Raw genomic sequence first — 25,807 nt, forward strand, 5'->3', positions numbered from 1 at the left:
TGTTTTCAACAACAATAATAAAAACGAAATTGTGGCCAAACAAAACTAATCTAGAATCTTAACATTCAATACAAATTCTGATGATAGGTCTGGGACTTAAATTTAGATTAGCATTTTCTTTTTTATATAATTTATTTATTATGTATACAGTATCCTGCTGTGTGTACATCTACAGGTCAAAAGAGGGCACCAGATCTCATTAAAAATGGTTGTGAGGGGCTGGAGAGATGGCTCAGAGCTACAGAGAAACCCTGTCTCAAAAAAAAAAAAAAAAAAAAAAAAAACTGTATCTCTAACCCATGCTTAGAGCATTTTCTTTTTTATATAATTTAACTTTAGTTATTGCATTGATGCCAAGGGTGTCAGATCCCCTAGAACTAGAGTTACAGACAGCTGTGAGCTGTTGTGTGGGTGCTGAAATTTGAACCTGGGTCCTCTGGAAGAACAGCCACTGCTATTAACCACTGAGCCATTTCTCTAGCCCTTAGAGCATTTTAATGAGCTTATTTATATTTGTGAATTTCAAAAATCAAACTGATATAGGAGGTTGGAAGTATAGCAAAAAGTCGGGAATGTGGTCTAATTAACATACACAGAATATGGAGGTCACTGCATCGGAGGGGGTAGGTTCTAGAAAGTGAAAGCAAGTTTTGCTCTATCTTTCAATTATTATAATGAAATGATGTTTAATAATACTCTGAAAATATATACAGCACAGTTACATCAGGTATTTATTTACATTACTTTAACATTTGTGCCATTATTTTTAGAACCAGGTAAGTTTGTTTCACTAATCTAAACTAAAATGAAAATGCATTATTTCAAAAGACGTAATTTAGTAGTTGGTTAATAAATCAGATTACAGAAAAGGGTAAGAAAAGCAAGCAATTCACACTCTATTAGTAAAGTTCAACCTGTGATGGGCACGAGCCAACTCCCCAGTTCGAAGTTTACTATTGCAAAACATTTTCTCCCCATTCATAATGCAAGGCTTTCAAAGTCATATATTTGAAAGTCTCTTAAACCTACAAGCTTGGTAAAAACTTCATTAAGAAAAATGAAGAATGGGGGGCTGGAGAGATGGCTCAGTGGTTAAGAGCATTGCCTGCTCTTCCAAAGGTCCTGAGTTCAATTCCAGGCAACCACATGGTGGCTCACAACCATCTGGAATGAGGTCTGGTGCCCTCTTCTGGCCTGCAGACACACACACACACACACACACACACACACACACACACACACATAGTCAGAATATTGTATACATAGTAAATAAATAAGTATTTTAAAAAAAAGAAAGAAAAAGAAAAATGAAGACTGACCCACCATTTCTTTTGAATCTTTCTAAAAAACAACAAACTAATACAATGGCTATGGGCTGGGACCCTTTCACAGGGGTGGCATATCTGATAGCCTGCAGATCAGATTATTTACATTATGACTAAAGTCTTGATCCTCTGACCTGACCTCCTAAATATTCACCTTGGGATTAGTCATGTGCCATCATAACCTACACTAATATTTGTTTCTGTTTTCTTATAGCCATCATTAAAATTTCTTTGATTTTAACTGAGGTCAGTGCCTCAGAATGGTCCAATATTAAAATTGAACTCATTAGATAACACTTTCTATAAGCTACTTCCAGAGGTATGTACTCATTAACAAACTGTTAAGCATTATCCTGAGAATGAGAAATGTACAAGAATGATGGATGTTTTTGCTGAAGTTAAAGGGCATATAGTGCTCCTGAAGAGGACCCAAGTTCAATTCCAAGAACCAACTGCCTATAACTCCAGATCCTGGGGGTGTCTAATACCTAGGACCTCTACAGACTGACACACACAGGTAGTACACAAAGACATAGGAAGAAACAAAAAAGGTGCTTGCTAGGCATGCCTTGAATCTCAGCACTCAGGAAGAGGAGGCAGATGAATCTCTGAGTTCAAGGCCAGCCTGGTCTACAGAAACCTATGGATCTCTGCCTCCCACTGTGTATTGAGGTATGGACGTTTTTCAGCAAGCCCAGCTTTCAGACTAATGCTGGCCTCGAGCACGTTACCCACTGAGAGACCCTGACTCAAAAATGTGGAAAGCAGGACTAAAGAGATGGCTCGGCGGTTATCATTGGCTGTTCTTCCAGAGGACCCAGGTTTAATTCCCAGCATCCACACGGCAGCTCACAACTGTCTGGAACCCTAGCCCAAAGAGATTCAGCACCACCACACATACAAAACACCAGTGCACATAAAATAAAAACAATTCCCAGCACCCACATGGCAGCTCATAGCTGTCTATAACTCCAATACCCTCATACACGCAAGCAAAACACCAATGCACTAAAAATAAATAAAATGAAAAAATAAAAAACAAAAGGTGGAGAGTCAGCGAGATGACTCAGTCCAACAATCTGAGTTGAATCTCTAGAATTCACATAAAGGTAAGAGAGAACCAACTCCACATAGTTGTCCTCTAACCATAAGCACACTATGAAATGCAAACATGGCACCCAAGCCTCCCCAACAGCACATATACAAACAAAATTTTTAAAATGTAGAGGCCGGACAGATGGCTCAATAGTTACAAGCACTTGGTGTTCTTGCAAAGAACCCAAGTTCAATTCCTGGCCCCTACAACAGAAGCTCACAAAGCCTTGCACCTCCAGTTCTAGGAACTGATGCCTCTACACATATGTAAGCACTCTCATATACACAATAAACACATCTTTTTTAAAATATATGGTGAGAAGCAATTGAGAAAGCACCTAGCCTCAACCTCTGGCCTCAACAAGCACACTGAATGGTCTAACACTAAGGACTACTTTCAAACTGTGCTGCCTGCCCTCTTGGAGGTGTTTCAGGAAACCTTAAAAAGGAGGAAAATAAGAACCAGTTGAGAGAAAGGAATTAAAGGAAAGAGGAGACAACCCACAGATGCAGTCTCCTTCCCAGGAGGCAGGATCACCATTTTGAACTGAGGTAGAGACACTGCCCAAAGCAGTCCTTCACCACTGTGGTGGACATGCCTGAAAACCTTCGCCTGAAGCAACAGAGCGAACTGCAGAGCCAGGTCAAGTACAAAAGAGATTTTGAAGAAAGCAAAGGGAGGGGCTTCAGCATAGTCAGGGATACTCCTGAGCTGCAGAGACTGAAGAGGACCCAGGAGCAAATCAGTAACGAATATACTTTATATTCAATGCCAGAAGTCATTTGCAGATCCATTCTTCATCATGCCAAACCCCATACGATGCAGCCCAGTAAAGAGTGAGTAAGAACTCAAGAGCATGATGGGAAAGGAGAAGGGACACTGCTCAAGACTCATGAAGGCTATCCACCATGGAAACAGACATCACCAAAAGCAGCACGAGCATTGTCATCAGAAGTGGAAGCTAACAGGGTCAAAATGAAGGTGCCTGTGTTTGAGGATGTAAAAGATGAGACTGAAGAGGAAAATGTGGAGGAGGAAGAAAAGCAGGAGGACAAGGTGTTTCTTAAGCCTGTTATTGAAGACTTAAGCATGGAACTAGCCAAAAAGTGCACTGAGCTCATTAGTGACATCCATTACAAAGAAGAGTATAACAAGTCCAAGGACAAGTGCACCTTTGTGACTGATACTCCTATGCTAAACCATGTAAAAAATATTGGTGCTTTTATTTCTGAGGCAAAATACAAAGGAACCATTAAGGCGGATCTTTCCAACTGTCTGTACAAGCATATGCCGGCCACTATTGAAAGCGTCTTTGCAAGAGAAGTATCCCAGCTTCAGAGTGAGGTTGCCTACAAGCAGAAGCATGATGCTGAGATGCTGAGAAGGGGCTCTCGGATTATGCCCACATGAAGGAACCTCCAGAGATGAGACATGCCATGGAGGTCAACAGACACCAGAGCAATATTTCTTATAGAAAAAATGTGCAGGACACCCACACATATACAGCGGAACTTGAGAGACCGGATATCAAGAAAGCTACTCAGATCTCCAAGATCATAAGCAATGTAATTTATCTGAGTCTTGTGCAGATGCAACTTTTTATTTTGAAGGAAGAGAGAGCACACCATTGTGTGGGTTGGGTGGTTAATACAATTAACATAATAAAATCATTTGAATTAATGAAAAAAAAAAAAGAACCAGTTGATTCCATTTTTAGTCCAGTCATCTTGTAGATGTGTTTATAAGAAAGAAAAAAAAATGTTTTTGTTTTTCTAGACAGGGTTTCTCTATGGAGCTTTGGAGCCTGTCCTAGAACTCACTCTGTAGACCAGGCTAGCCTCGGACTCAGAGATCCCCCTGCTTCTGCCTCCTGAGTACTGGAATCTAAGGCATGTGCCAGCACTACTTGGCTTTAGTTTATTTCGGCAAGAAAAGAAAATTCAAATGCTAAGAACAAACTCTAAGCCACAAACGCTGATGCAGTCTCAGCCACACAACAAATTGTGAACACAGCCTGAGGTACATGAGACCCTTGCTTCAAACAAACAAGCAAAGGAATATTAAAACTAACAGGGAAAATGTCACGGCCACCCTCAACCCGCAAGGATGATGCGACACCCGGAGCTCTTCTCACTGCAGTTTTATTCAGAACTTTATTCATAGCAATCTATCTCTATCTCCTTCTCTCACCGAGCAAACCTCTCCCAGCAAGTAGGCATGGGCTACCAACCCCGAACTGCCAGGTGGGCACCGCCCATAGGTCCATGCATATGCAAGCAGCTGATAATCAATGCGTGATCATAGCATAGGTCAGGCCTTAGCCTAATCTCAGGAGCTGATTATACATCTCCATCAGGTGTGACTCCACACAGCTCGCTACAGGAAAAAAAATACGAGTTCAAAATAAGTGGGTCACAACCTCTCTCTTTGTGATGTTAGGACAGAACCTAAAGCCTTGAACATATAAAGGACTCTATCACTAACTATGATCTCCTCCCTCCCTCCATTTAGTTTTTTGTTTTTCGAAGCAGATCTATGTAGCCTGACTGGCCTCAAAACCCAAAGTGAGCCACCTTCCTCAAGAGCTGGGATTACAAATGTAAATTGCATCACTAACCACACCAGCCCTAACCCTTTTTTTCCTTCTATTTTGAGGTATGGTTTCGCTAACTGCCCAAACAGGCCTGGAACTTGAGGCTCTCCTGTCTCTAATTCCCAAGTATCTTGGATTACAGGCTTGAGCCACCAGGCCCAATTAAACCACATTTCTACATTGCTTTAAAAGTACATAAACAAACCAGGTGATGGTGTTATACACCTTTAATCTCAGCATTTGTAGGCTGGTGATGGTGGCGCCTGCATTTAATCCCAGCATTTAGGATGCAGAGGCAGGCAGATCTCTGAGTTCGAGGCCAGCCTGGTCTATAGAGCGAGTGCCAGAACAGGCTCCAGAGCTACAGAGAAACCCTGTCTCAAAAAACCGAGAGCAAGAGCAAGCGAGCGAGAAAGAGAGAAAAGAAAGAACAAAAGAACTAGCAAAAGATGAAGAATGAGGCTGGGCACAGTAGTGCACACCTCTGACCCCAGCACTTGGGAGGTAGAGGCAAATGGATGGATCTCTGAGTTTGAGACTAGCCTGGTTTACATAGTGAGTTTCAGGATAGCTAGGGCTATGTAGAGAGGCCCTGTCTCAAAATAAAGAGAGAGAGAGAGAGATGAAGGGTAGGGGGTGGTGAGAGGCTCAGTGGGTAGAGGCACTTGCTGCAAAAACTGACAACCTGAATTCCATTCCTAGAACCCACATGGTAGAAGAAACAACTCCCACAAGTTGTTCTAATATCTCCACATGTGAACTGTGACATGTGCATACATAAATGTAATCAATTATTTATGAAAAAGTGAAGGATGGGGCCAGGCAGCGGCTGCTCATGCCTTTAAACCCAAAACTAGGGAGGCAGAGGCAGGCAGATGGATCTGAGTAAGATGCTAGCCTGGTCTACAAAGCAAATTCCAGAACAGCCAGGACTACATAGAAAAAGGTCCTGAAATGCCCCCCCCTCCCAAAAAAATGGTAAAGGATGGAAAAAAGCTATTAATGACAGGTCAAGAGAAAAAAAGACCAAAATATTACTTATTTGTATCCTATGTTTCATTGGTGATTCATGTTTCTATAAAGAACCTACATGGCTCAGAGTCCCAATTCCAACCCTACTGATAATCACGTAATTTATTCTTTTATTATATTTATATTGGGGATAAAAGTACACATCAAGACACACATGTTAATATCAGAAGACAACTTGCAGGAGTTGGTTCTCCTTTCATCATGTGTCCTGGGGATCTAACTCAGGTCATTAGGTGTGGCAATTAACACCTTAACCCACTGAGTCTTTTTTTTTTAATTTTTTTTTTATTATTTATCATGTATACAATATTCTGTCTGTCTGCAGGCCAGAAGAGGGCACCAGACTTCATTACAGATGGTTGTGAGCCACCATGTGGTTGCCGGGAATTGAACTCAGGACCTTTGGAAGAGCAGGCAATGAATGCTCTTAACCACTGAGCCATCTCTCCAGCCCTCCCCCACTGAGTCTTCTTACAAGCCACATTCTATGATTTAAAAACAGCCACAAACTAATAATACATAGATGGTTCTAGTGTTTCTAAACCCGAAAAATGCTTAGAATCCCTTTTAATAGTAAACATTAAGAAACAGAATATTAACTATTATAACATGATAATGAATGTCAAAGAACAAAAGGCAATGACCATACTATACTAAGAGAACACAGACCTTAAAATTGATACTGTGAGCCAGGAGATGGTGGTGCACACCTTTAATCCCAGCACTCAGGAGGCAGAGGCAGGCGGATTTGTGAGTTCAAGACCAGCCTGGTGTACAGAGTGAGTTTCAGGACAGACTCCAAAGCTACACAAAGAAACCCTGTCTCGAAAACCTGAAAAAAAAAAAAAAAACAACCAAACAAATAAATGATACTGTGGCAGTGAAATGGTTCAGCCAGTAGAGGTACTTTCTACATAAGCCTAGTGACTTAAATCCAGTCCTTAAACCCACATCAGGGTAGAAAGAACCAACTCTACAAACTGTCCTCTAATCTCCACACATACATCTACACATCACACACACACACCTTTTTTGTTTCTTTAAAGTAATGCTAACTACAGTCATCTTTGCTTATCCATTTACAAACAAAAAAATTATCTTTTCTTTAGGTCATCGAAGTTTTAGCTTTGGGGCCTGGAGAGATGGCTTGGCGGTTAAGAGCATTGCCAGCTCTTCCAAAGGTCCTGAGTTCAATTCCCAGCAACCACATGGTAGCTCACAACCATCTGGAATGAGGTGCCCTCTTCTGGCCTGCAGGCATATATGCAGAGAACCGATTGTATACATAATAAATTTAATATATATGTTTTAGCTTTTATGACCATTCAATTTATAATAGTCTAAATATGTCACTCTCTCCTTAAAAACTGTCCATATGGAAGGCTGAGTAAAATTTTTAATTTCTTATGTCTCTAACAGAAAACCTAAAACTTAACTCTAATGTCTAACAATGATACTCCCCAAATAATGAGCAGATACCGTGATTATCTAAGAAGTTACCCTTATCCTCCTCACCCCTATCATGCTATTTAAGAGACTTCTACAAACAAGGGAATGTAGCACATGGCTGTAATCCCAGCCCCTGAGAGGCTAGACAGCAAGTTCAAGTCCAGCCCGGACTGTATGAGGTCCAGCAAATACCTCAGAGGGTTAAGTCACTTGTTAAACAAGCCTGATGATCTGAGTTCAGTCCCCAGAATTGACAGAGGAACAGGCTCCCAAAAGGAGTTCTCTGACTTCCATCCTTCACAACTGTACTCTCACACTCATATCCTACATCACACCCACACCCCAATGAGATTCTATCACACACGCGTGCATGCATGCGCACACACACACTCGCGCACACACACACTCGCGCACACACACACACACACACAAAAAAAAACCTTTCATCAAATACTGTGTGCACTGTGTTCCTGGCTCTATGCTAAGTACTAAAAATAGATAATGGAGACATCAAATCCAAAAAAGTCCCTGCTATAACGGGTTATTTTATTGCCTAGTTTCTCCATTTAAAAGATAGGAGAATGCTACAATAAAAAGCACATGGAGAACTAGGGCTATAGGATGTAGGAGGAACCTAATGAGTAGGGTACTTGTCTATTGAGCACACAAGAACTCTGGGTTAGATCTCAGCATTACATAAACCTGGTGTGCAGTAAACTTGTCACCCCAGCACTCCAGCAGTATGAGCAAGAAACTTTCACAAAAGTCAAGAGTTACTTCTTAGCTGGGCAATGGTGGTGCAAAGGCAGACGGATCTCTGTGAGTTCGAGGCCAGCCAAAGAGAAACCCTGTCTCAGAAAATATAAGAGAAAAAAAAGATACCATTTCAAATAAAAGGTCTGAGTCAAGGGCGTAACACAATGGTAGAACACTTGTTCAGAATGCATGAGGCCCCAAACTCAAATTCTTAGCACCCCCCCCAAAAAATAAGGGAAAAAAAAACCAAACACGAAAAACCACAGGGGGAGGGAGGAAGGAAAATAGGTAGGTAGGTAGATAGATGATAGGTAGATAACAGCTTCTCCCTTTAGCAGTAGCTCAAATTCTGTATTTCTTTGTGCACACTTTAATCCCAGCACTAAGGAGGTGGAATGATCTTTGTGAGCTCAAGGCCAGCATAGTCTACAAAACAAGTTTCAGGATAGTCAAAGCTATTACACAGAGAAAACCTATCTCAAAAAAAACAAAAACAAAGTATTGAGATATCTACACCAAGATTATCCTTGCAACAGGCAGTGGTGGTGCACACCTTTACTCCCAGCACTCTGGTGGCAGAGGCAGGTGGATCTCTGAGTTCAAAGCCAGCCTGGTCTACAGAGTGAGTTCCAGGACATCCAGGGCTACACAGAGAAACCCTGTCTCAAAACACCAAAAAGGGAAAAAAAAAAAAAAAAAAGATTAACCTTTGTAACAATGGCACAAAGTGTATATAGATAGCACAAATATAACACTTTGAAAAGAATAAAGTACTTTACCCCTGTCATACACTAGATAATACAGTTAATGCACTGGAAAGAATTTTGGCAAAAGGATAAGACGTACCTCTGTTCCAATTCCAGGTTGCACACCTGAGTAGACACTGTCTGGTGGAGGACCACCATACTTCCTTTGTCCTGTGGTTACATCCAGAGTATAACCAGTCCTCTCAAGCAAGGCCTAAACATAATTAATTACACATCTGTTATACTTGAAAATATAAGCACACACAAATCAGTATAATAATCTTTTTTAAGTTACTATAGCATCTTATTAAATGTATTTTATGGAGGGTTGGAGAGATGACTCAGTGGGTTAAGAACACTGGCAGTTCTTCCAGAGGACCTGGGTTCAATTCCCAGAACCCACATGGCAGCTCACAACTCCAGGAGATCTGATACCTTCATACCAATGCACATAAAATAAAGTTAAATAAAATTTTTTAATGTATTTATGGTGAGATTAAAAGGAGGCACCTGAAAATATAACTTAGTTGATAAAGGTATTTATCTAGCTAGCTTGAAGCCCTGGGTTCTATCCTCAGTATCACATAAAAACCTGGGATGGGGCCTGGCTGTGGTGGTGCCTGGCTATAATAATGCATGCCTTTAATCCAAGCACTCAGGATGCAGAAAGGCAGATGGATCTCTACAGAGAGAGTTCTAGGACTGTCAGAGCTACACAGAGATGCTATGTCTCAAATAAAAGCAAAAACCAAGCATAGATTAGCAATTAAAAGAGTTTACTGGTCTTGCAGAGGATTAGTTCCCAGCAATCTTGTGAACTATCTCATAATAACTCCAGGTCCAGGGGCCCAATACCCTCTTCTGGCCTCCATGGGCACTGAAGTCATGTGCACAAACCTATACTCAAACACACACATATACATATAATTAAAAACAACACTAAAATATCTAAAGGGGGTGGCCGGGGACAAGGCTCTGAAATAAAAAGCATCTACGGCTCTTGCAGAAGACCTAAGTTTGATTCCCAGCACACAAATGGAGGCTCATAACTGTCCTTAACTCCAGTTCCATTTATTTGTTGCATATTCTTACTATAACAAAGTCCAGAAAAACTGGAAATTCTCAAAGTATACTCTAAATCTGGCAACTACCAAATATAGTCAGATTTCAAAAGAAGAAACCTTATTATTTCTTGATTATGTCCCATCTTATTAACAGTTATGTCATAGAAAATATGCCCTTGTCCTCAAAAAGCATGCACTATAGATAGCATTCATATGAAAGGCATATAGCACATCTTTTGCTGGCAAACGAAATATGCAATCTACCAAGAAAAAGAGTTTTGCATGTTAGGTTTCTAATTATACAAAGCAACACCAGATTTACGTGTATTAGGTTTAGTTAACCCTGAGATTCCACAGGGATGGACGTCTTGGATCTTTCATTTTTCTACCTTTGATTCAAAGTTTTTAAACACAAATATACATGTAATATCAAATACAACCAAGTATACATTTTATACAAATAACATACAAATTAGCAATTGTCAACTTGGATTGGTTGGATTGTCAACTTGATACAACCTAGACATATCTAGGAAGGACTCTTAATTAATTAAAACTCCATAAAACTGCCTGGCAAGTCTATGGGGTATATTCTTAATTAACAATTGATATAGGAGGGCTCAACACACGAAGGCAATGCCATCCCTAGACAGATGGTCCCAGGGTGTATAAAAAAGCAAAATGGGCAAACTATGGGAAGGAAGGCAGACTCTGCATCAGTTCCTGCCTCCAGGTTCCTGCCTTGAGTTTCTGCTCTGACTTTCCTCAGTGATGGACTGTGATGAAATAAACGTTTTCCTTACCAAATTGCTTTTGGTCATAGTATTATCACAACAATAGATACTCTTAACTAAGACAAAATATACACAAATTATTTCTCTTTTTTTAACTGTATCATTAGAAATACCAGGTTTATCTTGCACAAAGCCAGGAAACCAACGATGCCAGATAGTGAATTTCTATTGTACTGTCTTTTGAACTACACATATTATTTCCATAGTATACCCATCACTAACGGCAAATAGACAGCCAATCAGCTAGTTAGTAAGTGCAAATTGTTAAACTACTACCTCAAACCAGAATTGAAGGCGGTTAAAGAAAGGCTTTAATTAGGGATAAAGAAAAAAAGAGAGATACATACATACATACAGAGAGAGAGAGAGAGAGAAAACAGCAAAACAGAGGGGGTACTCCGGAAGTAAAAATCTTTAAAGGCTGGGATCTTTGAGTCGTTAAGGGGTCAACCAGAATTTTTATACAGTAGTTTGAGTTTTGGTTGTTTGTTTTTTTTNTTTTTTTTTTTTTTTTTTGGTTTTTCAAGACAGGGTTTCTCTGTAGCTTTGGAGCCTGTCCTGGAGCTAGCTCTTGTAGACCAGGCTGGCTGGCATTAGTTTGAAATTTTTAAAAGAATGCAACTAGGTCACTTTACAAATGGTGAGGAGAAAAGTGTAAAGGCACATTACAAAGTTAGTTATATCTAAACATAAGCCACCATAACAAACAACTCCAACATTCAATACCATTCAAATTAAATCTGGTAGTCCAGCCCAGGATCAAGCACTTGCTTAGTACCTGAGAAGCACTGGGTCAGAACCCCAAGGCTGGGGTTGGGGGTAATCTCTACAAAACAATACCCATTTACTAGGTCTTTCAAGAAAAGCCTATTTGTCTTTCAAAGCAGTTTATCTAAATAATAATGATTGGAGAGGGTGGACACTTTACATATGAATTCACTTAATCTGCACTACTCCAAGAGGTAAGCACAACCATTACCATTTATAAATAAACTGAGGTCAGGGAAAATTTAAAAAGAAAATTAGTATACAACAGTTTTTCCCAAGGGAAAAAGTCCCAGACTTGTTCAGTTCAGGCCTTTCACTTCAACACTCAAGAAGGAGGCTGAGGCAGGATCTCCATGAATTTGGGACCAGCCTGGGATACACAGTGAATACCATGCCAGCTTGAGCTGCATAATGGGACCCTGTAGCAAACAAACAAAATATAAACAGTGCTTATAAAGAAAGTAAAAGCATGCATCTATGTCAGACGAAGGAAGGGCCTGAATTAGAGCTTTTGCACCAATACTGTAGCCCCTGCCCCAGTCGTGATTACCTTGATCTTTGCCTCATCGGGCCCTTTTGTGGACTCCTGCACCTTGCTGCCCTGTTTCTCTCTCTGCCTGTAGGTCTTCATAACGCCACATAAAAATGCACTTTTGTTCTAAAACATGCAAGCAATCCAAAAGGAAGAATTACCAGGAATCTCTGAAGGGTCAAATACACAATGAAATTTCATTTTCATTCCATTCATTCAACAGATATTTTTATGGTAGTCACTATGTACCAGAGACAGGAACAGACAGCCTCAGGGAGCTTACCTTCAAAACTGGAAGGGGGAAAAACGTGTTCCATTTATTAATATTTAATTGAAGCTGGACTATCTTTCCAAGATGTCTAAAAGTATTTCTCACACAAAAAAAGATCAAATAACCCAAAGAATATTTTTAATGCAAGTAATTCAAACTTATAAACCTTAATAAAAACAATAATCAAACCATGGGTTAAGCTTTTGAAGGAACTTACTGTATAAAAAGGTGGAGAAGACTTTTGCTTTGTGCTTAGCTTCTGAAACTCTGACACAGATTTTTTTTCCCTTAAGTTTTTCAAAGGAGAGATAGTCATACACACAAAAAGACCATTTCCCCACAGGCAAAAACAGGACTGTCACAGTTCAAAAGCTGCAGACTATTAACTGCTCAAAGGCATTTGCTAGTACTGACCTTACCTGAACATGAGATAAGTCACTTTCCTTGAACTGCTGTAGTACAGACAGAGCTCCTTCTTCATTAAACTCCCTGAGAGCATCAATTGCTCTTTCATCAAGATCGACATAAGCTACCAACCCTAAAAATCAAATTGAAAAGGGTTAACATTATTGCAAAGAGGCAAGCTAAACTGTCCTAGCGAGAGCTGTTACATTCATTTCTTACAAACTACATTCTCATTTAACTATATGCATATATACAGTTATACAAATAAGATGTAGAAAGTACAAAAATCAAACATAAAATGTCAACTATAAGCATGAATTTTAACTAAAACAACAACAAAAAATCTCAAGATCCTAAAATGTTTCCAACTTTCCAAATAGCAGTAAGTTCTGAAAGTCTGATGCACATACTGTACTAAAGATGAACCATTCATTTAAATTCTGGCTTATATTAGAGTGGCAAGAATACACTGTATTTCTTAATAAATATTCAAATCACAGGTTGTTTTAATTGTTTACCATGGAAGAGGTAGGAAAAAATAGGAGAACCAATTTTACTTAATTCTTTCCACTCCAAAAAGTGTCAAAGGTTTTCCCTCCTTAGCACCAATGATAAATTAAAATGTATTTATCCAAGCATCTATTTTGCTGCAGTCAGAATGTGGAAAGGCATAATTTTCAATGATTCTACAAATGCAAGTGCAGCTTGCTAAATCAGCTCTGAATGTCGTAATTATGGCGTCTTTTTCTCTTCTGAAGTAACAAGCCAAGACTTAAAAGATGCTGTGGCATTCACAACACTGTCAATAATGACCATTTCTTTCAAATGTCAGTAAAAATGTTAGATTTTTAAATAAAGTATACAGAACATATATGTGCTGCATTCTATATATGTAGTCTCCTTAACTCAAACAGAATATCTATGTTTAAAATAACTTAATACATAAGGCACCTTTTCAGAATTGATCCAATGTAAAATAGAAATATTTGACAGATTAACAGCCCCTTCCCCAAGTCCATATGAACCAACACCAAAAGTGATCCTATTCTGGAAAAGCCAAAAAGAACTTTATTTCATACAGTAAATAAATTGAAAATAAACGTGAGGCCACTTGCAAAGTTACTGATTAAAAACGTTGCCATGTCACGTTTTAAAAGCTCAAAATGAGCATGGCTAAGTGACTTACTTGAATATTTCATACCACCACCCAAAGCCACAACTCAGGACAATCATCAATCCATCCTGGCAATACAATCCTACACCCAAACCATCAGCCTCTTAGCAGTAACAAAACACTATACAGGGAGCATCTCTAAGCAGATCACTGCCAGTTCTCTAGGGCAGAATGTCACAGAAAGTTCCTGAGAACTGGTTTTCAAGTGTGACCATCACTCAGGAGTCATTTTTATAAGCCATTTTAGTATCTAAAATTAAATCTCAACTGTGAGATTTAAAATATTTTAAGAAAAAAAGCACAGCTATTTGTCTACTGTATTTGAAACTTATGTCTAAGAGAAACAATTCAATCCTCTCTCCTGATCTGAATAGGCACACAAACACAGAGGAAGAAAGTTTCCATCTATGGCCCCAAAGGAGGACACGTTTATTTACGAACACCATTCCCTAAGGGTAAACATTTCTCTCCCTCTTTAAAACTTCAAACCACTTACAACCAACCAAATTTAGATGTTCAAATTTGCTTAAGCACGTGAGCATGGGACTTACACATTAAGAAAAAAAAAAAACCAAAAAACAGCTGTTACAAACCAAACACTTCCAAATTACTGAGAGATGTGAATTTCTGTCTATTAGAAACTAGACAGGCCACAAACTCTCAAGGAGTCTGATGTATATTATCGTTTCAGACAGTGCAGTCTAACTGTTCTTCTTATGCCACCTAATCAGACCTAAGCTGATTTAACAGTCACTTTTAAAAAGCTAAAAGTAGAAAAGTAAAAGCAAAATGATGACTGATTTAGGTTAAGGGGGAAATGCAAAATTTGGTATGCTGAAACATACATTTTAATTGGTAGTAAATCTAAGACAAATTGATGTTCTGTTCTGAAACAACTAAGACTGCATATTCAACACTAAGAAGGCTTCAAAATAATAAAATAGGAATATCAAAGTCAAACCCAATATGCCCTCAATGAAGGGAAAGTATATTCAGCTCTACACAGATCAGAAACAGTAAGCATTATTTAACCTTAAAAATCTGTAAAATTCAACGTGGTTTGCCCTCACTTTCATAACCAGTCAGAAACAAGAAATGCATATTATACCTGTCTGAAATATTTCATCAAGTCTTTCTGCCACCTTCTGTGGGAGGCCTGCCTCTATCAGTGTCTTGTAGTGTTCTGTGTGAGTTACACTGGAAGTATCCATTGGTTCTTCCTCTTCTTTTAACTGTACCGCATTACCATTCACCTGATTAGCCATTTTATTATGCTGCTGGAAAAAATTCAGGAGCTATATTACATTAAGCCAGAAATAACTAGTTTGTAGGACAATGCATGACTTATCTGAACTAATTTGTACACATGCTGCTAATAACAACTATCCAGAATCTTATGCCTTTTGTGAGCATCTGATCTAAATTTTCAACAATAATCTTGTGAAACTATAGAAAACGTACATGGAAGTATTAGATTCTTAAGCAACTTCATGTACTCTGGGTTAAAAGGGCTTGAATTTACTGAAGGTACAATTGCTGAGTAACAAAAGCAGCCATTGTGTTCTGGGGAGCAGATCAACAAACCACCACAAAATCCTAAAAGCCCCTCAGCTTATAGATTTCTAAAGTTTGGTTTAAAGCAGAATGAATACCCACACGTCACTTAGTCAAGGTTTAAGAACTTTCCATTTTTCCTAGCTCTGCTTCAGAAACAACATAGCTATGAAATAAATCCATGTTGTATCTAGTTCAACGAGCTGGTGGCTTGGATTCTCTCCACCTAACTTAAAAAACAAAAACACAACTTTCACATTAATTTTGTTCTAAGATTAATTTGCTATTCCCATTCACAGATTTAAAAGAAAAAATGACCAACTTTAAAAGCTAAGCCATTGTTTAAATTCTACATAAAAATAAGTTGAGGTTGCTTTTTGCTTTAAAAAAATCAGAAGTACAAACTGAATTTTTGTCAGTGAAAGAAAGCTGCAAAAAAATGCTGAATGGACAACTTCCAAAAAACTTCACAAACACTATCTGCTTGGCATAAACTTCAGCCAGATTTCTCAGATTAGCCTACCAAAATCATTTTGTATGTTCAGCCTGTATATAATGCTGAAATGGACTAATTCCCTGAAGAGAGAGTAAATAATCACAAAAGCATACAAGGCCAGTCTATACTACCTCAGAGTCAGGGAATTTAAGTGTGTGTTTGCGGTGAAATTATAATGTATGAAGATAACTGGTGGCACAATAAAGAAGTGGCACATACTGAAGTAAAGGGGTGATGACGGTGGTCTCAAGAAAATGCCTACTTTCTTAAACTCAAGATAGACAGCTAAGAAGAAAATACAAGTCACCTAAAAGCACTAACTCCTAAAATAACCAATCACTTCCAGATTACTCATCAAACACTATGCAAATGCGCCAGGTGCTGTTTCTTGATGTAAAACAACTCTTGCTTGAAAGTCCACTGGTATTTAGTTGAAGTTAATGAGAGGAGAAAGCCGAAAAGGGCAGGGAGGCAACAGCAGGAAGGAAAATGTGAAAGGTGTTACTCTGAGAATGACCTGAACTGCATGACTTCCCAGCATCACGAAACTCTCTCTACAGAGACGCCAACTGTAGTCAAAGTCTGAATAGATAAACGTATCTATCTCAAGGAAAGCCTCAGATTCTGATAAGCTAGCAGAAAATGGAAACATCCAAAACTGGCGGCACAAGAAACTATTAGCACATAAGATGAGCATATTTACTGATTAATACAACCTAGTCCTCTCAGAAGTATTCTAAAATCCCCAATCTTTTTGTGAACAGAGTTGTGTTTTCCCATCCCCTCCCAAACACTACAGTAAGACCACCACAACTCAAAAGTTCTACCACAAGACCATCACAGCACTGCACCTGTGAATACTAGGTTACAGGAGAAGCAAATTAACGGAGAAGTTCAATGAGTATCTGTTAAGGTGAAGTGTTTTTTTAAAAAAGTATGCGTGAAGCAAAATGACAAGTTATGTATTAAGCACAAGACATTTATGACTATCACTGATACTGAAATTGTTTTAAAATTTCCATTTGTCAACTTTAACCCAAAAAAAAGTAAAAATAGACTTCAGAAAATAAAACCTTCAGAACAAGACAAAAAGAAAACCTCAAGCCGAATACAAAGTGCTCATTTAAAAGACTTTTATATTATGAGACCATTTAAAAACTCATGTCAATGCAACACAATGCCGCACAGCCAAACCATATTTCTGGATGCAGCAAATATACTAACGTAACTGGAATCTTTGACCTAAACTTTTTTTTTTGAAAAAAAAAAAATAAAGCCATTTAAAATAGGATTTATAAGGGCCACTGGGAGACTTGGGAAGTCAATACTAGCTCCTCCCTGACTTCTGGCGAGCATCTCTAAGCAAAATGTAAAGAGAAGGGCTTTAAAAGAACCAACGAAGGCTAACCGTTACCTCAAAGCTCGGTAGTGTCAAGCCCTTAATCACTACGACCGATTCCAAGGGCAGGAGGAAAAAGTATTCTCAAGCCGGTTAACAAGAAAGGACTGACCCTTTCAAGAACCCCTGGGCTCTCGTCTTGAAATTCTGGCCACATGGTCACTACCGTATAAGAAAAAAGAAGCGCTTTTCCAATCTGAAGCGCCTAGGACATTCTCAGAATTACCTAGCTCAGGCGCCGCTCGAAACCAAGTGTCACGGCCTCTAGTAGTCATTTTTTCCTTCAAATCTAGGCTCCAAGCATGCAGGACGGGGATCGGGTAGGAGGCACCCCCCCCATACCTCGGCCCCTCCGCTCCGACTCCCACAAAAGTTTTGCTCCCCGCTCAGGTAACCCTGGGATTTGCACCCCGCCCTCGGCTCACCCCACCCCCTCGGGCGCGACCCGGTTCTCAACACATCCCACTCGATGCCCGGCGAGATGCGGGCCAGGCCCGATTGCGGGCCTAGGGGAAGAGCGCTGGGGTCAAGAAAACGCCTGAAATCCTAAGCCCGGCCGGGCCGCCGAGAGCGGCGGGCGGAGGCGGGAAAAGCACCGCGAGACCGGCAGGCCGCGCGGAGGACAGCGGACCGAGGGACCGGGCACCGGAGGGGCTGAGGGTGATGAGCGAGAGAGGAAGCGCCGCGGCAGGACTCAGGCCCACGGCTGCGCGGTCGGCCCGAGCTGAAGCCGCCCCCGGCCCATCCCCACCCCCACCCTCGGGCCTCGGAGCAAAGACCCAAACTGCAGACCAGGTCGCCGAGCCCGGGCCCGGCCGAGTCCGGTCAGACCGGGACTCCCGGCCCCTCCCCCCACGGGCCGGCGCGAGACTCACCAGGGCAGAACGGGGGGCCGGCGGCCGGGCCCGTGAGAATCAGCGCGAGGCGCTTTGAAAACGACTAGAAATGGCGCGCGCGCCACCCCCTCCCCCCCTCATGGACCGAGACGCGATCCCGGCAGCACGCGGGGTTTCCCGGAACTGCTTCCAGGGACTCCGTGCGGCCGAGCAATCAGCTCGGGAGGTTGCGTGACGGGCAGTTCAGCGGGCCAATAAGAGAGAAGGAGAGCGGCCCCCTTGCCGGTGGCCCCGCGAGCCAATCGGCGTGGCCGTCGGGCTGAGCCAATGAGGGTTCTCAGCGCCACTGGCTGAGGAGCCTCCGGGGCGGGGGCATGCACACAAAGGGGTCTGTTGGTGGGAGCCCCTGGTAGTGGCGAGGCTGCGGGGCTGCAGGCCTTGCGTGGCCGAAGCTCCTCCCACTTCGTCTAGCACGGTTACGAGGCCGAAAATCTAGGCCTCGCGCCGCGTGGCCGCCTCCGGAGCCCCGCCCCCTCGGGTCCTTGCGGCCACGCTCTGCCATGGCGCTGCTACCCGGCGCGGGAGTTGCTTGTCCCCTAATCCTCCCTCACGCCTTGCTGGCAGAGCGGAGGTCCCAAACACACCCTTTTCCACGCTCGGCTCCGTCGCTAGATCACTTTGGCTCTAGTCGAAACACAACTGAAGGATGACTTGAATCATTTGGCTGGAGATTTTTCGGTAGAAAAGCATCCCTTGGAACGATCGGGAAAAGTGCTTGTTTCCCTCCCTGGCTCCTTTCCACACAGAATAAAGTGGATCGGACTCAAGAGCCGTGTTAACAGAAGTCAAGGACTTCAGAGTTTGGAGCATAGAGTAGGTGGGGCACTGGATCTACCAGGAGGCAAAGCGTTCGTTTCCCCCAAAGAGACTAATCCCTGTTATTCATAAACCTCTCACCTGTCACACCCATCCCAAGCCCAACTGCCAACTCAGTGAGGGTCAAGGGATCTGCTTCCAAATGTTTTCGGAAATGAAGTTTCTCAAACCCGATAAACCAAATTGTTCATCGAGCCCTGCGTTTTTCAATGTACATCTGAAAGAATGCACGTGTGGCGAACTTGGTGGCCTCTGTGACAGTGTTGAGAGGTGGGGCCTTTAATGGGAGGTGTTTCAGGCACTAGGACTCCACCCTCAGTGGGTTAATGCTGACTGTGGAAGGCCTTCAGGCTGTGAGCTTGATATCTGACTGGTTTTGTCTATATCTTTTGCCCTCCCCCCATAGGGTGACATTGCAAGAAGGCTCTTTCCCCGTGTGCCCAACAACGTTGGACTTCCCTGAGCCTAAAGGAAATGTCTTAAAAGAAATAAATTCTTAACCATTACCTTAACATATAGAACTGTAAAAATTGAAATCCTGTTCTGGGGGCTAGAGAGATGGCTCAAATGCAAGCCTAGAAACCTGGAGAGATGGCTCAGAGGTTAAGAGCACTGTCTGCTGATCCAGAGGTCCTGAGTTCAATTCCCAGCAACCACATGGTAGCTCACAGCCATCTGTAGCAAGATCTGGTGCCCTCTTCTGGCAGGCATACATGTAGACAGAATACTGTATACATAGTGAATAAATAAATCTTTAAAAAAAAAAAAAGGGAAACCTGACTTTGAGCCAGGTGTACTCTGAGTTCAAGGCCAAAGTGAGTTTCAGAACAGCACAGTCAGGAACGTTACACAGAGAAACCCTGTCGCAAAAGAGGGGTCTGATGCTAGCCCAGACCCTCAGTTATTTCTCTTGACCAGATCCCAACATAACCGCCGAGGAGGCGGGCGGGCGGGGGGGGGGGGGGGGGGGGGGGGGGGGGGGGGGGGGGGGGGGGGGGGGGGGGGGGGGGGGGGGGGGGGGGGGGGGGGGGGGGGGGGCAGGATACATGACCCATCTCAGGTGTGGCCTATGGCTTGATGGCTTGGCTGCCATGTCATACAGAAATATGGACCTACAACCAACTTTGAATCTGTGCACCTTTGCAAAAAGCCTGGGCTGTAATCCCCAGTGCTGATGAGGACTGAGAATCACAGGGATTCTCTCAAGGGATTGACATGGAGAGTGGAAGAGCAAGATACCCAGCATCCTCCTCTGCCCTTGGTCTGCACCTCCTTTCAGACACACACACACACACACACACACGCATGCACACACACACACACAGGCATGCACGCACACCTGTATTACCCCATCACAGGTATTCTGTCATAGCCATGCTAAAGAGGCTATGGCACCCATTCTGTAAAACACAGACATGCTGGGAGCTGAGGCTGTGGTTCAGTGTTAGAGCATGTACTTCCATACAAAGGGCCCTAAGTTCAGACACCAACTTGGAGGGAAAATAATCATAAAAGTTCTGGAAGCTGGGAAAACCCAGGTTCAATTCCAGCACCTACATGGTGGCTCACAAAAGTCTTGTTACTGTTATACCCAAATCCGTGGGTCCCCACAAAAGCCAACAAAGGAGACCAAGTCCCATATGTAAAAGCGAAGAGCCTTTATTTTAATCAAGTTTGCAAACTCGGTCTCTCCGCGTGTCCAACGTATTGGAATAACCGGAGAGGCCCCGAGCTCAATTAGAATTGGGTTTTTACAGTGGTTGCCACACCAACACGGCAACTGTCTAAGTGAGGAACATCGGGATTAACACACAGCACAACTTCAGGTTCTGCAGACAAGCCTTTATGCCACTTTCTCACACAGTATATATAGCCCTCAGCAGGGGAGGCCGAGCCAGCAAAAGCAAGAAGCTCATCACCTCAGGGGTAAACATCTTTAGAAACACTGCTGAAAACAACAGATTGTTCTTGTTTTTGTTCTTGTTTTCAGAAACAACCAACCACAAGAGTGCAAAACAGATCAAGTGGGGGTGCGAAGGCCTGTCCTCAAGGGACCCAACAATAGTAAAGGTGGGGGTTAGGGGTCTCTGAGGTTCAGGACCCCTGATTGGCTGACATTTGTCTAGGTGTGTCCTGGTGAAGTGTTGGCAGGTGTTTCTATCTACTGTGTATGGAATGCCAGGAATTTCCTTTGAATGGCCTGCTTTTGGGTTGGGGTCAGGTAATCTGGGCCTGCCAGGCATTGTTTCAGGGTAAACTATTGAGACTCTAGACTCCATTTAAATTCATCTATGACCAGAGTCCCAGGTGATAATGGTTGGAGGAAGTAAAGATTATCAGAACTGGCCCTCACACACAGTTACTACAGTCTCAAAGGATCCATCTCCCTTTTCTGACCTTCTTGGACACTAGACACATGTAAGGTATGCAGATATAAGGTATGCAAAGCACTAAATCATATAAAATAAATAATTGAAAAAAATTTAAATAAGCTTTTGTGTCTTGGAAAAATTCCAGGGCCCAGGACATTCAGATCAAAGCTTTCACATACACTGTTCACAACGTGAATGAAGACGTGCTTGCTTGTTTGCTGAACCAGGCTATGTGAACCCTGGCAGTCCTGAAACTCACTATGTAGACCAGACTGGCCTCACTGAGTGCTGGGATCAAAGGTGTGTACTGTTGTGTCTGACCCATATCTTTTTGGTTAGGTGTTTTTGGTTTTGCTTCTATCTTTTTTTTTTTTTTTTTTTTGCTTTTCTTTTTCTTTTTTTCTTGTATGAGAGTGTTTTGCTTATATTTATTCTACCAACCATATGTGTGCCTGATTCCTGCAGAGACCAGGAGAGGGTGTCAGACCCCTTGGAACTGGAATTACAGATGGTTGTGAGCCACCATGTAGGTGCTGAGTATTAAACTCGGATCCTCTGGAAGAGCAATAAGTGTTCTTAACCTCTAAGTCGACTTTCCAGCCCTTAACCAAAGGGTTTTNTTTTTTTCGAGACAGGGTTTCTCCATAGCTTTTTGGTTCCTGTCCTGGAACTAGCTCTTATAGACAAGGCTGGTCTCGAACTCACAGAGATCCGCCTGCCTCTGCCTCCAGAGTGCTGGGATTAAAGACCTGCGCCAGCACCGCCCGGCAACCAAAGGTATTTGTAAATGGAAAGTGTGTTTCCATTTTTGGGGAGCATCTTCACAGATAATTTTCACTTGTTGAACCCTAGGGTCCAATCACCGAGGAGGAGTCGATCCAAGAGACCATCTCTCACACCACAGTTATTGTAAAAGCATGAGGATCTTATTAATTCTGTCATGACAGGGTCTTTCAGAATCCAAGGAGTCAGAAAGACCCCAAATGGCTGGTACAGGCTACTTCTAAAGGAAAAGGCCACAGAAGCAAGGGGGGGTGTCTGGGGGATGTTCTTTAACTGTTATGACTGGCTTATTCAAAAGGACTATTACCAATAATTGGCTGGAGAGCGGTTGCCAGATCAGATGAGGTAAGGGGGAACATCTGAGGGTCACTTTGCCCCCTTCCCAGGGACAGAGTCAAAACATCAATAACTGAGTCAACACCTAAGGGTTATCTTGCCCCTATTCAGGGAGAGGCCTCAGACATGGCTTCAGAATTGTCAGAAATGGCTTTAGGGTTATTTTAGAGTTCTACACACTATAATGTATTGTATTGACTGTCACGTATGCCATCGCTGGCTTTCATATGGAACCCGGTGCCTCAGTGATATTAACTCAGTTTGTGGAAGAAGTGAGGCTTACAGAGTTAAAATGGAACTGGCATGTGAGAGGGACGGCTCAAGTGAGGTGAGGTGACCTAGATTCAAACTCTGGTGTCACTCTAAACTGCTCAGTCCTTAGTCTTCACTCCAGAAGAGACACCTCAGCCAGTAAGAGACCTCCCTCTACAAACCCTCCTGTTCTGCTGGGGACCATATTTCCCTCCAACCCAAAACCATATTTCCCACCACACACCACACCTTGTCAGGGCTGTGACTCCAAATTTCTTTTTGTGTTAATAATTTGTTTCTTTGCTATTTAAGACAGGGTTTCTCTGTGTAACAGCTCTGGCTGTCCTTGAACTCACCTTGCAGACCAGGCCTGCCGCTGCCTCCTGAGTACTGGGATTAAAGGCATATGCCACCACACCCAGTATAATGTATTTGTTTTTATTTTATGTGTATTGGTTTTTTCCTGAATGTATGTCTGTGTAAGCGTAAGGGTGTCAGAAGCCATGTGGTGCTGGGAATTAAACCCAGGTCCTCAAGAAGAGCAGTCAGTGCTCTTAACTGTTGAGCCATATCACCAACCCTGTGGTGCGTATTTTAATCTCAGCACTCAAGAGGCAGAGGCAGGCAGATCTCAGTGAGCTTGAGGCCAGCATGGTCTACAGAGTGAGTTTCAGGACAGCCAGAAGTGTTATGTAGAGAAGCCCTGTCTCGAAAAACCAAAGAAAAAAGAACAACAACAAAAAAAAAAACTGAACCAAAGTTATTGTGTGTGTGTGTGTGTGTGTGTGTGTACACATACCAGTGTAGGCTAGAAAAAAATGGGATCACCTGGAGCAAGCAATCCAAGAAGTTGTGAGCTGCCCAACATGGGTATTGGGAGCCAAACTCCCATCTTCTGGAAGAACAGCAAGTGCTCTTAACTCTCTTAACTACTGATTTCATCTCTCTGGCCCTCCTGCATTAATCTTTTTTTAAAAAAAAAAAAAATAGGAGCGAAAAAGATGTGTCAATAGTTAAGAACACCTGTTGCTCTTGCAGAGGAACTAGGTTCCATTCTCAGCACCCACGTAGTGTCTCACAACCATCAGAACACCAATTCTGGGGGGATCTGACCTTCTCTTGACCTTCACGGGCATCAAGCATGTATGGTACACATTCATGCATGCAGGCAAAACACTCACACATAAATAAAATTAATACATCTATTTTTTTAGACAGGATCTTTTCATGTCTCTCTCACTGTCCTGAAACTCACCCTGTAGACCAGGCTAGCCCTAAACTCACAGAGATCCCCCTGCCTCTGTTTCCCGAGTGCTGGGATTATAAGCAAGTGCCACCATGCCCTGCTAGTAAATCTAATTTGTATATGAGTGCAAGTGTTCACTGGGTCCATAAGAAGGCATCTAATCCCCTGGCAGTTACGATTCAGCCAACACGGGTGTTGGGAACCGAACTAAGCATCTGGAAGAGCAGTATGCATTCTTAACCCGTGTACCTTCAACTTCCCTCCATTTTAAATGAATTCTCTTCTTAGGTTCAGATGAAGAATACTGGGAGGAAAAACAGAAAATTTACCTAAGAGAGCTCCGCTTTCCCAGCCTAACTTTAAAAAAGCAACCATCGATTCTGATTCCAGTTAAGGATTATGAAATCCAGCTTTAGAGTGTTAAACCCTCGGATAGAATTCTTCCATTCCGCCATAGTGGAATTCCCTGGCAGCTCACCACCATGGTCTCAGAGCACACACACAGTGGCACCAAAGTCCACATCCATTCTGCAGAGACCAGAGCAGGCAACAGCAGTAGACAGGACCGCTCCATTCCAGAAGCCACATGCAGCAGGTTGCTTCACATAACTCCTTTGGCCCCAATTATTTCCACTTCCCCATAGGCAGGCAGAAGAGCCACATGCCATGGAGGCGGTAGTGCAAGTTTTTAACTCAAAGCCTTTTGGATTCTCAGATAAGTATAAACCCATAGTCAAACACGGGAGTTAAAGTACACAGCTTCACAAATCTAATTCTACAGGGATTGTGAATCCTGTTGCCAGCAGCAGTGTGGTGCCGTGCAGTAATTATAGCGTTCAGTCTAACTTTAGCACATGTTTGGAAATTCAACAAAACACTAAATAGACTGTGTATATAAGTATATAACTAAGCCCTCATTACCCTTAAGCTAAAATATCCACTGCAGGACGGGGCAATGTGCTCTGTAATTATCGTGAATAATAACCACAATGTAAGGTTTTTCCATTTACGGCCTTCCAAATTCCAAGCTTCACTAGACATCTTGCCAGCACTGCACTAGACAGGTCCTTTGCCCCGTGACTCTCCTGTCCTGGTCCTTCCTTCAGGGTCCTCTCCTCTAGACCGTTATCTGTTGGTGTTCCCAGGATTCCATCCTTCGCGATACTCTCACTCCATCCAAGATTCCTCATTCCTTTCCAGGCTTTGGCTACCACTATTTTTTTTTTCTTTTTGGACAGAAGCTCACGTAACCAGAGCAGTCCCCAAGCTCACTAGTAGCATCAAGGATGACCTTGAATTTCCAGTTCTCCTGTCTGGCCCTCACAAGTGCTAAGGTTGTGCATTGACCCACCAGGTTTACGTGGTGCTGGGGATCAAAACCAGGACTTCAGGACCCTGAAGGAAGGACCAGGACTTTGAGCCCACTCGCCAAGCACTCCACTAAGTCACAACTCCAGACCCAACCATCCATGCTTGTCTCACTGTTTGCGAGGTATGGTGTTTGTTTGTGACAAGATCTTACTATGCAGCCCAAGACTGGCAATCCTCCTGCTTCAGTCTCCCAAGCACTGAGATAACCAGCATGTGCCACTATGTCTAGTTCCCATGTTTCTTCTTTTTTAAAATAAATCTATTTATTTATTTATTTATTT

The 25,807-nt window shown here is 42.4% G+C and overlaps 1 protein-coding gene and 1 non-coding gene across 4 annotated transcripts in view; both read right to left on the reverse strand.

Annotated features, from left to right (window-relative positions):
* Positions 1-18,485, reverse strand: part of Hnrnpr (heterogeneous nuclear ribonucleoprotein R) — a 55,334-nt gene extending 36,849 nt beyond the window's left edge. Inside the window, exons 1-5 of one of the 3 annotated variants that reach the window (XM_050152412.1) lie at positions 18,330-18,478; positions 15,114-15,279; positions 12,846-12,964; positions 12,174-12,281; positions 9,098-9,211 (exon numbers count right to left, since the gene is read on the reverse strand). In XM_050152412.1, coding sequence (XP_050008369.1) covers positions 9,098-9,211; positions 12,174-12,281; positions 12,846-12,964; positions 15,114-15,270 — 498 coding nt within the window. In that variant the 5' untranslated portion in view covers positions 15,271-15,279; positions 18,330-18,478. Of the gene's footprint in view, positions 1-9,097; positions 9,212-12,173; positions 12,282-12,845; positions 12,965-15,113; positions 15,283-18,329 lie in introns of all 3 variants that reach the window. The other 2 variants (XM_050152401.1, XM_050152419.1) reach the window with 2 other exon arrangements.
* LOC126510430 (small nucleolar RNA SNORA8) lies at positions 10,949-11,074 on the reverse strand. Its single transcript, XR_007594393.1, has one exon. It is a non-coding gene; the product is annotated as a small nucleolar RNA SNORA8 (small nucleolar RNA).
* Positions 18,486-25,807: the final 7,322 nt, after the last annotated feature.

Source organism: Alexandromys fortis, unplaced genomic scaffold, assembly GCF_014885135.2.
Source record: "Alexandromys fortis isolate MF-2015 unplaced genomic scaffold, M_Fortis_MF-2015_v1.1 scaffold_26, whole genome shotgun sequence".
NCBI classification, from domain to species: Eukaryota; Metazoa; Chordata; class Mammalia; order Rodentia; family Cricetidae; genus Alexandromys; species Alexandromys fortis.